General features: G+C 43.8%; 1 protein-coding gene across 1 annotated transcript in view; it reads right to left on the bottom strand.

The window, feature by feature from the left end:
• The window catches only part of BEND2 (BEN domain containing 2), a 33,458-nt gene extending 19,302 nt beyond the window's left edge, over nucleotides 1–14,156 (bottom strand). Inside the window, exons 1-2 of the mRNA XM_029998666.2 lie at nucleotides 13,956–14,156; nucleotides 3,320–3,466 (exon numbers count right to left, since the gene is read on the bottom strand). Of these exons, the coding sequence (XP_029854526.1) occupies nucleotides 3,320–3,466; nucleotides 13,956–13,968 (160 nt within the window). The 5' untranslated portion in view covers nucleotides 13,969–14,156. The remainder of the gene's footprint in view (nucleotides 1–3,319; nucleotides 3,467–13,955) is intronic.
• Between the last annotated feature and the right edge of the window lie 455 nt (nucleotides 14,157–14,611).

The raw sequence follows: 14,611 nt of genomic DNA, 5'->3' as shown, positions 1-14,611 counted from the left end.
GGGGCTGCATGAGAGAAGTTACACGGGTACTCCTTACTACTTTTGCAAAATAATGGAACTAATTTCATGGCCCAACTGGAAAGCAGAACTACTATCTCAGTGTCGTGGTTTAACCCCAGCCAGCAACTAAGCACCACGCAGCCGCTCACTCACTCCCCCCCCACCCAGTGGGATGGGGGAGAAAATCGGGAAGAAGCAGCAAAACCCACGGGTTGAGATAAGAACAGTTTAATAGAACAGAAAAGAAGAAACTAATCATGATAATGATAACACTAATAAAATGACAACAGCAATAATGAAAGGATTGGAATGTACAAATGATGCGCAGTGCAATTGCTCACCACCCGCCGACCGGCACCCAGCTAGTCCCCCCAAGCAGTGATTCCCCACCCCCACTCCCCCCAGTTCCTATACTAGGTGTGACGTCCCATGGTATGGAATACCCTGTTGGCCAGTTTGGGTCAGCTGCCCTGGCTGTGTCCTGTGCCAACTTCTTGTGCCCCTCCAGCTTTCTCGCTGGCTGGGCATGAGAAGCTGAAAAATCCTTGACATTAGTCTAAACACTACTTGGCAACAACTGAAAACATCAGTGTTATCAACATTCTTCACATACTGAACTCAAAACATAGCACCATACCAGCTACTAGGAAGACAGTTAACTCTATCCCAGCTGAAACTAGGACACTCAGAAGTGAAGGAAGAGAAAGCAAATCAAATGGGACAGGGACAAGCTAAGAAACCACTGAAAAGCAAAGACAACTGCATTTCTTCTAAGCACTAGAAGAGGAAGGGCAAGGGGCAGGACAGAAAAGTAGTAATATACTCATTATCATAAGCTAGAAAAAAATTTTCCTTGCATTAAGAGCCCAGACAAAAGTTGTAGCAGAGCTGACAGATGCTACCTAGGCAAGATCTACAGTAGATTTAGATTATGTAGTTAACATCATTTTGAAATCACTATCAATAACTAAGTAATAAAAATACACATGCAATTACTTAATATTTCTTCTCTTAGGTGAAGATTAAAACCTACCTACCCTCCCACACAGCTCCAGAGTTTGCTTCCTTTCCCAGATCACCTCATCCCTCTGTCCCTGTCACACAGACCAAGCTAGCACTCATCTCCTAGTACTAAGCACCCCCAGAACTGAGAGCCTGGGAGATCACAGTGCTCTGTGGGACCAACACCAATACAGGCAAGAGGACATGTTGAAAGCAGGAGGGATGCAGGGCAGCAGGATTAATGCACTGGCACAATGTAGTCACTCAAACTTCAGATACCTTCTGCAGCCAAACCAGAATGCCACTTCACCTGGAGAAACATTAGGTCCCTGGTTTAATTACTTTTTAAACATACTATGCTTATGTTAAGCTAGACATCTTTCTGATTAGCTTCCCAAATTTAGATTTAGGCATAAATACGATGACCTAAAAAATAGTGCCAGCAAAAGTGACACCAAGTATGTGGGCATAAATGGATAAGTAAAAAGCGTAATAAAAGTGTTCTGCAGCAAGCAGGGAGAAATAAAGACCTAGATATGTATCTTAGTGATGCTGAGCTTGCTCTGCCAGCTAAGTATCTGTAAGCAAGAAGATATGAAACAAAAGTAAAAGAAACTAGTTTGGACAGACAGAACCAGATCTGAAGAAAAGGCACTGCTCTAAAAGATAGTAGCCTAAGATGGTGGTTGAATAAAAACAGAGAAAATTTCAGTTCAAAGAGTTAAGTTCAACAGTTATATTCAAGATAAACTTACACCATGTTTTGGTCATACATTTCTCTATACTCAATTTTAACTAGACAATACCTAGTGCTAACAATTTACAACAACAGAAGCTGTAAGCCCAGAGATGACACAACCATCTTTTACCTTTTAAAAAACAATCATACCCAGTCATCATGATTCCTTTGTTGATAATGAAAGAATTACTCATTGTGGGAACACATTTAGCTAACGGTCACAAGAGCATTCCAGACGCCTTTAGAAGGCCTTGAACAGAATAAACAAGAAGACAAAAAAAAGAAAGATACCAATTAGAAGAACACAGGTGCGCATTCCACAATAAAGGGAACTTGGCACAAAGAACCTCAATTCGGCAGTTTATCTTGACCAATTAGACTGAGACAAGTCTCGCATGTTTTAGTTAGTATAACCAATTATGTCTTAAGTTCATGCGCGTGTACAGTGTTGATATAACCAATCATTAAGTGTAACTAGGCGCGTGGACAGTGCGTGAATAATGTGTGTAACCAATAGTAAGATAGCTAAATGCATGTACGGATGTAACCTATGTATAAAATGATGTCTGATGCTCTAGTAAAGGGTCTTCAACTATGATCATATTGATCTGTCGTTGAGTCCATGATTATGCTCCCGCAACTCATGTCCTGAAATCAAGGTCAGCAACTGTCTGACAGTTTCTTGGGCAGGAATTTTTTTTTTTTTATAAAACAGCAAAAAAACCCCAAAATAAACCATCCAAACCATCCTCCTCCCCAAAAACACGATTTTAGACATAAATGACAAAAAATTACAGTATAATCTACTGTCAAGTAGAAGACCAGAAAGATTAAAGGTTCTCAGAAGCACCTAACAACACTAGGAAACAGAGATGTAACTTAACTCTGCTGAAGAGAAATACTGATGAGATTCTCTATAAAGTCAACTGGCTAAATTAAAAAACAAAACCAAAAATCAAACAACAAACTAATAAGTGCCATCACTTAGTTACAGCCATTTTCCTTGCTAACTTGGCAATACTGCTACTGGGCTTACTAAATGCTCATAACAGCTATGATTAATTTTTGTCTGGGCCAATGGAGAATTGGGTAAGACTTCTGAGAGACTTTGATCTTGCATGTTAAAATAATACAATGAATTAAAGACAATCACCAAAGGCTACTTACAGCTAATAATTTATGACTTTAAACAACCATCTTACTATTGTTGCACACCAGTATCCCCAGTGCTCCACTAAATTACACTGGACAGTTTATCTAAAAACCTCATTTTTTGGGTTAGGTTCTTCCATGACATTTATTTTCCAAATTGCTTGCAATTCATTCCTAGGGATACTACTTTATAAGTAAAAAAATTGTCTTTTTAAAACATAATATTTCAGTGGGTTCACTATTAATAAAGACCTCTAAAGTAGTAACTAAAAAGCTCTTTTTAAATGCATTGCCAAGCAATTTCTATAAAGTAACTTTCTTATAAAATATGTTTTAAAGATATGGGTAATACAGAGAGCATTCAAGACAGCAGCGCTGAACATACAGCATTAACTATTAGATCACAATAAAAATGAACAGAATTACCATAGGCAAGTTGAGCCACATGGTGAACAACACTGTTTACTTCAGAGTTCTGTTCCACTGACACGCAGCTTTGTGTGGACAGTCCATTTTCTCCATGGTCAATAATCACTGCTTCAACATCGTCCTCAACATTCACAGATGCGTAATCTATTAGCATATGCAGAAAGAGAAACAAGTAAGACTAGACATCATTCTGAGTACAAGATGACAACTGTAGTGCTTGTATCATGTCTAGCATTATCTGAATTGTTCCACGGCTAATTTAAAGCCAGTTTCACTTCAGCATCTAAATGTGAAGTCACTTTTAAACACAGGCACTGAAGTTTTAACACACGCTAGAAGGGAAGCAGATTACTAATGCTTAGTTGGCAGGATTCCTGAAACTATTCAGTACCCAACTCTTCCCACAACGTCCAGCTTCAACAGGAACAGTTATAAGCCAGTACCAAGCACTTCTCAGAACTCCACTATTTACAATCAAGCATATGACATTAAATTGGTTTAGAAATTTTACTTTCATAAATAAGAAATGCTTAATACACTTGAAACAAACCAGTCTACAATCCTAACTGTGTATTTGGTATTCGGATCAAACCAAACATCGGCTCCTGATGAGATGTTGTGCAGAAACACTGAATGGCAAATCTCCAGTACCAGATTTATTCCCACATACTACATCAATTAAAAATGTCCTGGTTTCAGAATAACTGTATTATAGCTATTATAGCTAGATCTGGTGTTTTGGGGAGGGTGGGGGAGGGAGCGGAATTTATTCTTGATGAAAAAAATTAATGGGAGGAATCATACCATGAACCACTAAAGGTAGTAAATAAAACTTAAATTCAGCCAGCACACTTGCATAACACTAGTTATATGAACACATGCTGTATTTTCCACAGGATACCCTGTTCAGTGCACAGGATGGACTGAGGTCCAGGAAGGAATCAGGGCTGTGTAACAGTGGTCTGATTCTTTACTCTTAAAGACACAATTCACTCCAAATCATGCTCTCTTCCCTCTGTTCCAATTTCTTAAGAGACCAAAAGGTGGGAAAGAAGCTGAATTCCACAGGTCAAAGTTTTCCCTCTGGCCACTACTCCCATCTAATCCAGACGAAACACAGCAGCGTTTGGATTTGGCTGTCATCAGATTAGGAAAGACTTCACCAAATTGAGGGTGTGCTCAGAAACACCCATCAATTGCCAGGCAGTCAATAGCTATGTTTACAGTAGTAAATCAAACCAAAAAGCTAGTTGGGGCATAGCTGCTCTGCAAAAAGGAGTTTAGCTGAGTGGACATGAGCTGGGATATGTCACTTAGGCTCAACAATGGTTCTTGACCAGTTTCAATTAGCTGCTGTGAGGGACCAAGAGACTGTGAGACTGGCAACCATTTTGTCTTAAAACAACCAAGCAGGTAGCTGCAAGCAGCTGAAACAGGACGTGCCCTGCAGAGGTGGGGTAGCGAGCTCTTTGTGGGAGGCTTTCTAGTGGTTGTGCCTCGAAGAAGCTTTCTGACAATGGTCTTTCTGGGAAGTTTTCTAGCAGTTGTTTTGGACATTTTGTCACAGGTTCAGAGTTTTGCCACAGGCCCTTACCACAGCAGTTGGGTAAACAAGTTAAATGGGATAAGAGCACATCAGCAACACCCCCCCCACCTCCCTCCTCAAGAACTTTCAAGAAAACCCCACAAGGCTTTTGTGAAGGGCTCTCCAACAAGGGTATAAAGTCGGGGGGGGGGGGGGGGGGAACGGGGGACGGGGGGGGGGGAACGGGGGACGGGACACCAAGCCCCCAGGCATGCACCCGCTGCCTGAGAAATCCAGACAGTTACTACTGAGACTCCTTCCTCACTGGATCCAAGGGTGGTGATACTTACCTCTCCTTTTTTCTCTTTCTTCTCTTCTCTCTCCCCTTCCTCCTACCTTGTTGTTAGGAATACTTTGCTACAGCTGTTAGGTGTCAAGTTTTTTATTCGAAATATCTGCTATGCCAAATTTAGCCACACTTGTGTATAAGTCAATGTTAAATAAAACATATTTTGAGCATTTAGGAGCCACTGTCATGACTCCTGCCCTGGGATTTGCTGAGCGAAACAGGGTGTTGAAATTTTCCCTGTCCCTTCTGAGTCATTGTTGTGACTCGTGTGTGCTGCAACAGATTACTAAAAGATCACCTCCCCTGAGCCCGCCGAGTGGGATGGGACATCTAAATTGGTGTCACGGACAGGATAGTCTGAAACAGCAAGGAGGGTTTGTAATAAGAAAAAAAAAAGGGGGGGGGGGGGATATCAGTTGGAGTGCTGAGGAAAGGAGAACCGACATTCAGCTGAAGCCGAATTCTCTGGTAGAAGATCATGGCAGCCCGGGATAAACCTGATCTTGACTGCTCCCTGCTGTTGGATTTGTTAAAAGGATATAAAGCGTGTCCCACTCCACCAGGATAACAGTTGGGCGGAGAAAAATTGGCAATCTCTGAAGAAGAAGTTTGGCAAAAGAAAAACATCTTAAGGCTGGTAAGGCAAGGCAATTAATTGTCTGTGGTGTTCTGGGGGTGGCACTAATAGCCACCCAGAGGGACAAACATACCATTAAGCAAAAAGAACATGAGGTGAATGAATCCCTGCAAGCGATAGAGTATTTCCATACGTTCTGTATGGTATGTCTAAATATTTTGATGGTTTTATTTTGTACCAGCCGTGGAAACTGGTTTGCTGCTAGGTGACTGTAAAAGTGAGATTTGGTAAATAATTATTAGAAATCTTATACTAACACTATGATTGAAACAGTAGACAAAAGTATAGCCAAGCAATTAACTAGTAGAGGTAGTTACTCATAAGTTTTGCAGTTCTTTGCTCTTATGACTAGATGTTTCTGTACACTAGATGAGAACAATGTTGAAACTGACCACGTGATTGAAACTGCGTTAAGCTTCAAGATCAAAGAACAAGGACAAGAACAAAGACTTCAAGGACAGCCAACAATCTCAAATGGATTGGTGGTCATAAAAGCTGCCCTTCAACTCAAATGAATTCTACATTGCACATGATCGGATGTAGGCAGTACTATGATAATCAGTTACAATAATTTTTATGTATATGTATACAGGTAGAATTAGAGGTAGAATGAGCTAAACGGCAACAGGCTGAGGAAACAGTAAAAGAAGGAAAGAGGGTTATGGAAAACCTTAAAGACAGCCTGCAGGAAAGCTTATATTAGGGAAAGAGACTTAAAGGTGCAACTAGCAGAGTATGAAAACGATTTAAATAGCAAATCCAGTTTCTCTAGCTTTGCGAAAGAAGCTGATATTGTCAGCCAAGAAAGCGATCCGAATTACCCCTGGAAAGAAGTGGAAGAGGCTAAGGCTAAATCCATGTCTAATCCAAAGATGCGACTTCTCATTAAAATGGAGGTTGAGTGGGGGGGAGATGGGGAAAACGATCAGCCAAATGTTATTGTCAAACAGATACCCTACAATGCGACCAAGTTAGCAAAATTGGAAGAAAAATACAGCAGGCAAGCTAGAGAAACCAAAACTGAGTGTTTGGAGAGTTTCTTTGACTGAGAGAGACAGAATAAAATTATTGGAGGAAGAAGCTCAGGGATATTGGGGTCCAGGGGTATTCCTGACTGTGGATGACCCACAGGAGCCCTGGTCCTTGACTCAGTGGGCAGCATATTATGGGGGACTGGACCCCATCAAAAAAGGAGACCCGGTTGCTATTCCTACCTCCAGGCTGAGTTGGCTTACGGAGAGCATAAAAAAGGCAGCTTGTCTCCAACTTACACGATACACATCTTATTGTGTGTCAACCCTCTCCCATGTTATTAATTGCTAACCCTGATAGAATGACTCCCCTGATTAAAGGACTTCCCGACTCCTTAAAGGTGTATGCGGTACAAATTCAGGACTGACCAAGAGCAATTTTGGTGGCCAGACCTGGCAGAGGGGCCGCTCTCACATGGGGACAAATTGCTCAGGAGCTAATAAATTATGGCCGCTGGGTAGGCTTTATTGGTAAGGAAGTGAAAGCCTCTGCGGGGGTCCGTGGACCTGAAGTAGAGGGTAGGATGTCCTATCTACCCAGTAAAAGTGAGGCGGGTGGGGGATCGAGAAATCAGCTATGGAAGGAAGGGGTTAAGTAAAGGAGTCCCTCGAGAACTAACGGACAGCTTACCCCTTCCAAATTTACAATTGTTAGTAAAAATGTGGAAACCCATACGCAAAAATCTCCTGAAAAAAAGGAGGCGGTCCCTCAATCCCGATGCCTCAAAAAGTCGCCGCCCCTACAGCACCGCTGGAGGAAGCCCGTAATTCTCCGGAATCGGGAAACCCCTTCCGCGGTCCGCTGAGTGAGCCGGGGGACGGCCGGTGGGTTTGCATTAGGAGGCTCACAGAAAACCACCAGGGGACCTCTTAGTAACTTTTCCCCTGGGTCCCTTTAAAACCCCGGTTACGTTTCTCGTAGGCACAGGGGCTCAGATGTCAGCATTAAACAGTGAAACGGCAAGCCGAAGCGGAATAGCACCCGACAAAAAGCGTATTTGAGTTACTCATGTTTTCGGAAATTCCAGACCTCAACCTACAGCCCGAGTGCAAAGCTGGTTGCCCGGGGACACCACTCCCACTGTAACCACAATGATAACAGGCGTCCTTCCCACCAATATCCTGGGATTAGACCTATTAAAGGGGAAAGCCTGGATAGATTCTAAACGGAGAGAGTGGAAATTTGGCTCCCCGGTTGTTCTGATTAGGCTTCTGCAAACTGTGCCGCAGCTTCCCCCCTCTAAAATTGTAAACGTGAAACCTTATCCTCTATCCCTGGGAGCAAAGGAGGGTATCACCACAGTGATAAAAGAGTTACAAGAACAAGGGGTGATCACCCAGACCCACTCCCCATACAATTCCCTTGTGTGGCCTGTATGGAAGCCAAGCGGAAAGTGGCGACTAACCATAGATTACAGGCGCCTGAACGCTAAAACCAGCCCTTTAACAGCGGCACTGATGTACTTAAGAAGTGATGTACCACAAAGGTCTTGTGAAATAAGATACCCTTTGTACACACAAGGCATGCCTTGCTAACGGCTGTGCCCCTGAAGAAGAACTAAAATACTGCTAAGAAGGGAACATCCTACCCCAGGAGGCACCGAAAAGTTTAATAATTGCTAATAGGCATGACGTCAGCAAGAATCTTCAATAACTGGAGGAAAGGTAAAGGCGGCAGGGGGGGAGATCACGACCACCGACTCAATTCCAGACCAGAAAGACTTACCCCCCCCAACTCTCCTTGAGCATGCGCTGTAGAATAAAAGAACACTGTACCTTTAATTCAAAGCGGGGAAACTTTAACCCAATAGAAACTGTGCTAGGTAAGCGACTACCAGTAATAGTTTTGGGGAAGAACTTTGGAAATTGAATATGTATAACTGAACCGTATAAATTGCTTGTCCATTTAAGTATGAGGTGTGCTAGCTTTGTGGATTACCACCTAGCCCCCATCTTTGCGCAAACATGAATTGGAATAAAATACCTCTGCTCTGTGTGTATATTGGCATTTCGCACACCGGGTAAATGACCCCACTTGTGGGACAACAGCACTGCCAAATACAGCTGAGCTACCCTCCACCATACAAGAACAGGCCCATCCAATTTTAGCTACTATTGATATGAAGGACATGTTCTTTATGGTGCCCTTGCAGGAGAATGATCAGAATAGATTTGCCTTCACAAGGGAAGGGCCAAAATCTATAGCTAAAGCAACTCACAGCTGGAGGATAAACATAGACCAAACAGGAAAATACAGAAAGGGAAAACACCTCACTTCCAAAAAATATCTGATTAATTACAACATTTCTACAATGATGTAGAAGCAATGCAGCAACAAGCACTGGTCTCTCAAAACTTTTAACCTCTAAGATGGTGGTCAGGATCCTCCTCATCCCCAGGTCTTTTAACTTCCATCACCCATTGCTGAACATGGCTGCTCTCATACAGGGAAAGGAAATTATTCCCTCTTCAAAATGGCACTCTTAATGGACAGTCAAGGAATTTTGAGATTAGAATACATGACCCATTTCTATGAAGGTTTATCAACATGACTGGTCACTGCAACAATAAGGAAAGCTGCTCCAAGAAACGCAGACCCACCTGCTTTATACCAAGCACCACTTTTCTTAATGTATTCTAGTTGTCTTGCCTCTAAAGTCAGCGGACAAATTTAAATGTCTTTGCTGTAGATTGACTACATTCATCACCAAGAGAATGTCTGTGCTCAAAAATATTTTGTTTAGAAGACTTGTCAGCTAATATTAGCTAGTTTAAAAAAAGGGGGGGGGAGGGGAGGGGGAGAAGCAGTTCTTATCTTATAGGCTTATACATATCTTATTCAGGCAAGGGAAAACAACTCTTAATGTTACTACTGTAGTCATTCTTACATGTGAGGACAACTTCATCCATTCAGCTACAATCTTCACACCTTCAAAAACTTGTGACAAAAAATTCCAGCTCTTTACTCATAGTCTTAAAGAAACTGCAACTTAGTCCTATTAGCAATTCTAAATATTTCTGATGCTTCTTAAAAGTGCTAGCAATACAGAGTAATACCATCTATATAGCACCAAATAATATTAAATCCAGATCTCTCAAGTAGAAATCACAAACTGCCAAATTCCGTGATTAATTTGTACTCCTGAAAAAAAAAAAAAAAATGCCATCAAGATTTTTTTACTTGTGACTTGAATGAAGATGCAACTGCACTTCTTGTGGCAAATTAATTTCATTGTATTAATTAACTGTACTGACACAAAATATCATGACATAGATATTTAGACATTTCCAGTGAGTCTCGAAAGGAAATTATAAATTTAAAAAGTGTGATTAATATTTTAGGTTTATATGTTTCAAATAAGGCTTTTACTGTGAAGTGAATTACACATTATAGTAAGATTAAACAGGGTGGTTCATCCAATCATTGGAAGAAGTTATCCGTTTAAGAGAACTCTGACTTTGTTTGAAAACTGAAGTGACAATCATCTAAAATTAGAAAACATCACCAAACTAATTTCCTTCTCAGACTCAATGCATGCTCTGGGTTATATGGTATAGACTATGACACTATTTTCAGTAAGGCAGTAGGATATGCTATAATATAAGGTAGAGTAGAGGTTCATTAAAAAAATGCATTGTACAGAAAGATAGTTGTAGACAGAGCAGTGCTGTGAAGTGACCAAATTAGAAAGACAAGATTGGAGGTGCTCTTTGTAATTTAAAAGCTGTTTATGTTCACCATTTAGAATTCTTTCACCAGGAGCTCTTCTTTGCTTCTGCACAAAATCATCAGGTAGCAGGTATTTGTAGAAAGTTAAAGGCACTTAATCGTGAGCCCAGCTTTCATAATGATTTACATGCAAAAACATCCAACTGTGTGTCTAACCCTGCATCATAAGTTACACTGCTATATTAAGTTACAGCTTTTTACACAGCAAAGTAAAACCAAGCATCATAAAGAATTTATTTCCAATAACCAATAGAGAAATACATGTAAAGATAATTATGACTTGAAAATTTTCTCTCTTCTTTGGAAACTCTGTCATTTGATCAACATAATCCAGCAACCAAATGACTGCTTATCTTTTTATTACTGCTCAGTCACCTATCCCAAAATAATATAGTAGTGTAGGCTTTGGTGAAAAGAGCTGAAAACAGAAGAAAAATGTGAAACATAAGAATGAAAGACAAACAGAACCAAACTGCAACGTAAAGAAAACTCGGGCTGGGGAAACACAGACGGACCACCAAAATAACTTAGAGATGGAAAGACGTTGATATTAAACATCAAGAAACACTAAAAACAAGCAAGCAAACAAACAAAAAACCCCCACAAAAACCCAAAACCAAACATGAACTCTTTCAAAGCCAGAGTTAAGACAAACATAAAAGTCCCCAAAACTCTGTAGCAACTACAGATTACATACCAATGCAAATCAAGCAAAGCAACCCTACCCAAACAACTAAAAGATATATCAAGGAAGTTACCTGGCTTTAAACTAAGAGCCAGCCAGGATTAACTTGGACCACAACTAAATCCTGCTCTATTTCTGGCCTGACACTTAACTCTAACGTACACAAAAAAAAGGAACTAACAGAAGGGAGAGCACAGGGACACCAGCATCATAATGCCTTTCAGGCAGGTAGTATCATCCCATCCCAGCTTCAAGTAATCACTTGCCTATTAACTCAATCTCATTGCAGATGTAACCAAGAGTTTTAAGCACATTCCTGCATACTATGATAATCAAAGCTACGAGCACAGAAATACAACCACATCTGATGCACCAGCTGAAGTCTGAAGACAAGCTGACAGACAACTTCTCTTCCCCCAAGTACGTTACTAATTAAATACACCACATAAACCAGTGGGATAAGGAATGACTTAGTACTACTGAGTCAGACATTACCTGATGAATGCTCTCACTTGTTGCGGAAGTAGAAACATACGTAACCATGAGGTATAGAATGGTAAGGGGAGGCAGATGAGATAGCTGAAGGCACTGAGTAGTACTAAATCCTATCCCAACATCTGTTACAGAGTTCCTGGGGGCTGCTAGCAAAATCACTAAAACTAAATCAAACTTTTCACAGAAATCCTGTATTTTTTCTTCGTTTTCTAAGAGTTCAGTTAGACACATCTCTGTATTTCTGCAAACGTGATCTCAACACTCCAAAGTGCAACAGACAGCCATAGAAGCTCCTGTAAGAGGAACTAGACTTTATAGATACTTAAATGCTGCACTCAGAAAAACTGGGTGCCATCTACCTCAAGTCGCATCCTTGGATTTAGCATATTTCTGATAATTTTGTCCTTAATCTAGACAGGCTGTCACAGATCAGAGACACCAGAATACTCTACCACAGATAAAATGCTTACTAACAGTCTCTGAACACTGAAACAATAGTTAATTTAGAATGCTGTAGTCAGAATTTGCATGACTGAAATTTGCAACAGGTTAAGACAATGGGATCGTGTATTGAGCAAATACAAACCAAAATACAGCAAATAAAAAGAAGCAGAATAATGAAACCAGATTTCCCTTGGCTTTAGGTTTCATATTTGGATTACTGAGATGCTACTAAGATCAAAACTCAAGGTAAAACAAATCTCAGAGAGGCCTCTGATGTTTAATAAGATCTGAGCTCACACTGCACCTTTTGACTGAGGAATATTATTAATGGCACATCTTTTCTATTGCCAAGGAATTTATAACAGTCTTAATATTTGTTAAGATTAATAAGTTATAGACAAAGCCGATCAGGAGACTAAAAAATTGAGGACAAAGGAGAAGGCACAGACACCCAATGCATTACCCTGCATGTTTGCTTAATTGGGTGTATATTAGGATTGCTATGCTCCCACCCTCCTGCATCTCAATCCTACCCCCTTACTTCGTGCTGACACTTATATAATTGCACAGTGAACTGGCTGAAGCCTAACCACACCCAAAATGAAATTATTTTTTATCCAGAAAAGCTCCCTGAACCTTGAAGTCACACAAGGAAATTGGGCATATGAGCAAAAGACAACTGAAACCTCCTGAGAGGGTAGGGGACTGTGACAGCAATGACAAGCTAAGTAAACTCAAACTGATGTGAGACTGTATAAACATTACTCCTGGGAAGGGCAAGGTGAAGGGTGTAACTGACAGAAATAGACCTGTTTTGATCCTAAGTAAGTGAAGCCCATACACTGCTAAGATACAGAAGTTGCACTACGCATTATGTCTTCGAATGGGAAGATCATTAGGGCAGGCATCTCACTTCAGGAGCATTACTCATCTCCGCCGGAACTCAGGTTTTGTATCCGAGTAACTGGAGCGCTCGGGGACCTGCCAGGGCCGAGACGTCGCTGTTCCACAGCGAAGCCTTCCCCACGTTTTGCCGCTACGCTTGCCCACCATTCGAGGGCTAAAGAAAGCAAAAGCTTCCCCCGCCGCAAACCACGCAACTGCCGCTGTCACCCTCCGGCCCTACACCGCTCGCCAGATCATCAAGCTGTGGCACGGGCGCATTACTTCGGAGCAGGAACTTCCCCGGGAGAGCCCCGCTTCCAGCGCTACCGCGGCACAGCCACGCACGCCGGCCCCTCTGCCCACGGCTCAGCTGGGGAAGAAGCGATGCTGCAGGGGCACCTCGGCAACACGCGTCCCCGGGGAAAACGCGAGGGCCGCGGACAACGCGGGAGCCCGCTGGGGCAGGTACGTCGGCCCCGCGCGCCCGGAGGGGGAAGAGCGGCGCCTCCTGCCCGCGGGGACCCTCGGCCCGCCCCGCGCGCAGAAACCGTTAGCGCTGCCCGCCCCGCCACCCCCAGCCCCAGCCCGCGCAGCGCCTCTAACCGCCCGCGCGCCCTCCGCGCCACGAGCCACCGCTGACGCGGCGGCGACGGGCAACAGCGAAAGCCAATGGCGGCGCCTCGCCGCGCCGGAACCGGCGAATAGCGCCGGGCGCGGTGGGCGTGGCTCGGCCGGCTCGGCAGAGAGCGCCGGGGCTGTCGCGAACGTTGAGGGAGCGTCCGCTCTCCGCGTCCCGTCCCGTCCCCCCCTCCCTCGGGGGACCGGCGGGGCGGGGGCGGCCCAGAGCCTTACCCTCGGCGGACATGGCTCGCTGGGGCGGCGGAGCGCGGGGTCCTTCTCGGGTGGGCAGGGCGGCGGAGCGAGCCGGGACTCCGGCACAGGCAGGTGTGGCCGGAATGCGGCGTTGGAAACGGAAGCAGCTTCTCCGACGTGAGCAGCGAAGCGTTTTGAACCAGTGCGGCTGCGCGCTGGGCGGCGGAGGTGGCGGGGGGGGGGGCGCGCCTGGCGAACGGGAGCCGCGGGGGCGGTGCCGTCTTCCCCCTCAGTCGCCCGCCGGGACCCGGGCTGGTGCCGCGCCGCCGGCTCTCGCGGTATGGAAGGTGGCCCGGTTTTCTCTGCTCTGCTCTTGGTTCCGGGGCGCTGCCTCGCTCCCTGCTAGCCGAGGGCAGCGAGTTCGGTTTCACGCAGGCTCCTCCATCCCCAGGAGGATGGAGGGCTGCCGACCCGCTCCCCGAGTCTCTGCGGGAGGGCAAAGCCGTGGGTAACTTCAGGTCCGGCCGCCGCGGTTCTCGAACGGCAGAGCCTCTTGTGCAAGCCGTCCGCGGCCGCAGGTTTCAGCATGCAGTAATGTCTGGTTATCTTGCCACGCCATCAGATTCGGTTTTGGTTCTTTGTGAACTACTTGTTGGAATGGGAGGAATCCAGTTACAAAGGGGTATTAACAGCTG

This window comes from Aquila chrysaetos, chromosome 23, assembly GCF_900496995.4.
Source record: "Aquila chrysaetos chrysaetos chromosome 23, bAquChr1.4, whole genome shotgun sequence".
Taxonomy (NCBI): Eukaryota; Metazoa; Chordata; class Aves; order Accipitriformes; family Accipitridae; genus Aquila; species Aquila chrysaetos.
The sequence above is the reverse complement of the archived record's forward strand: the minus strand, read 5'-3'. Positions and strand labels throughout refer to the sequence as shown.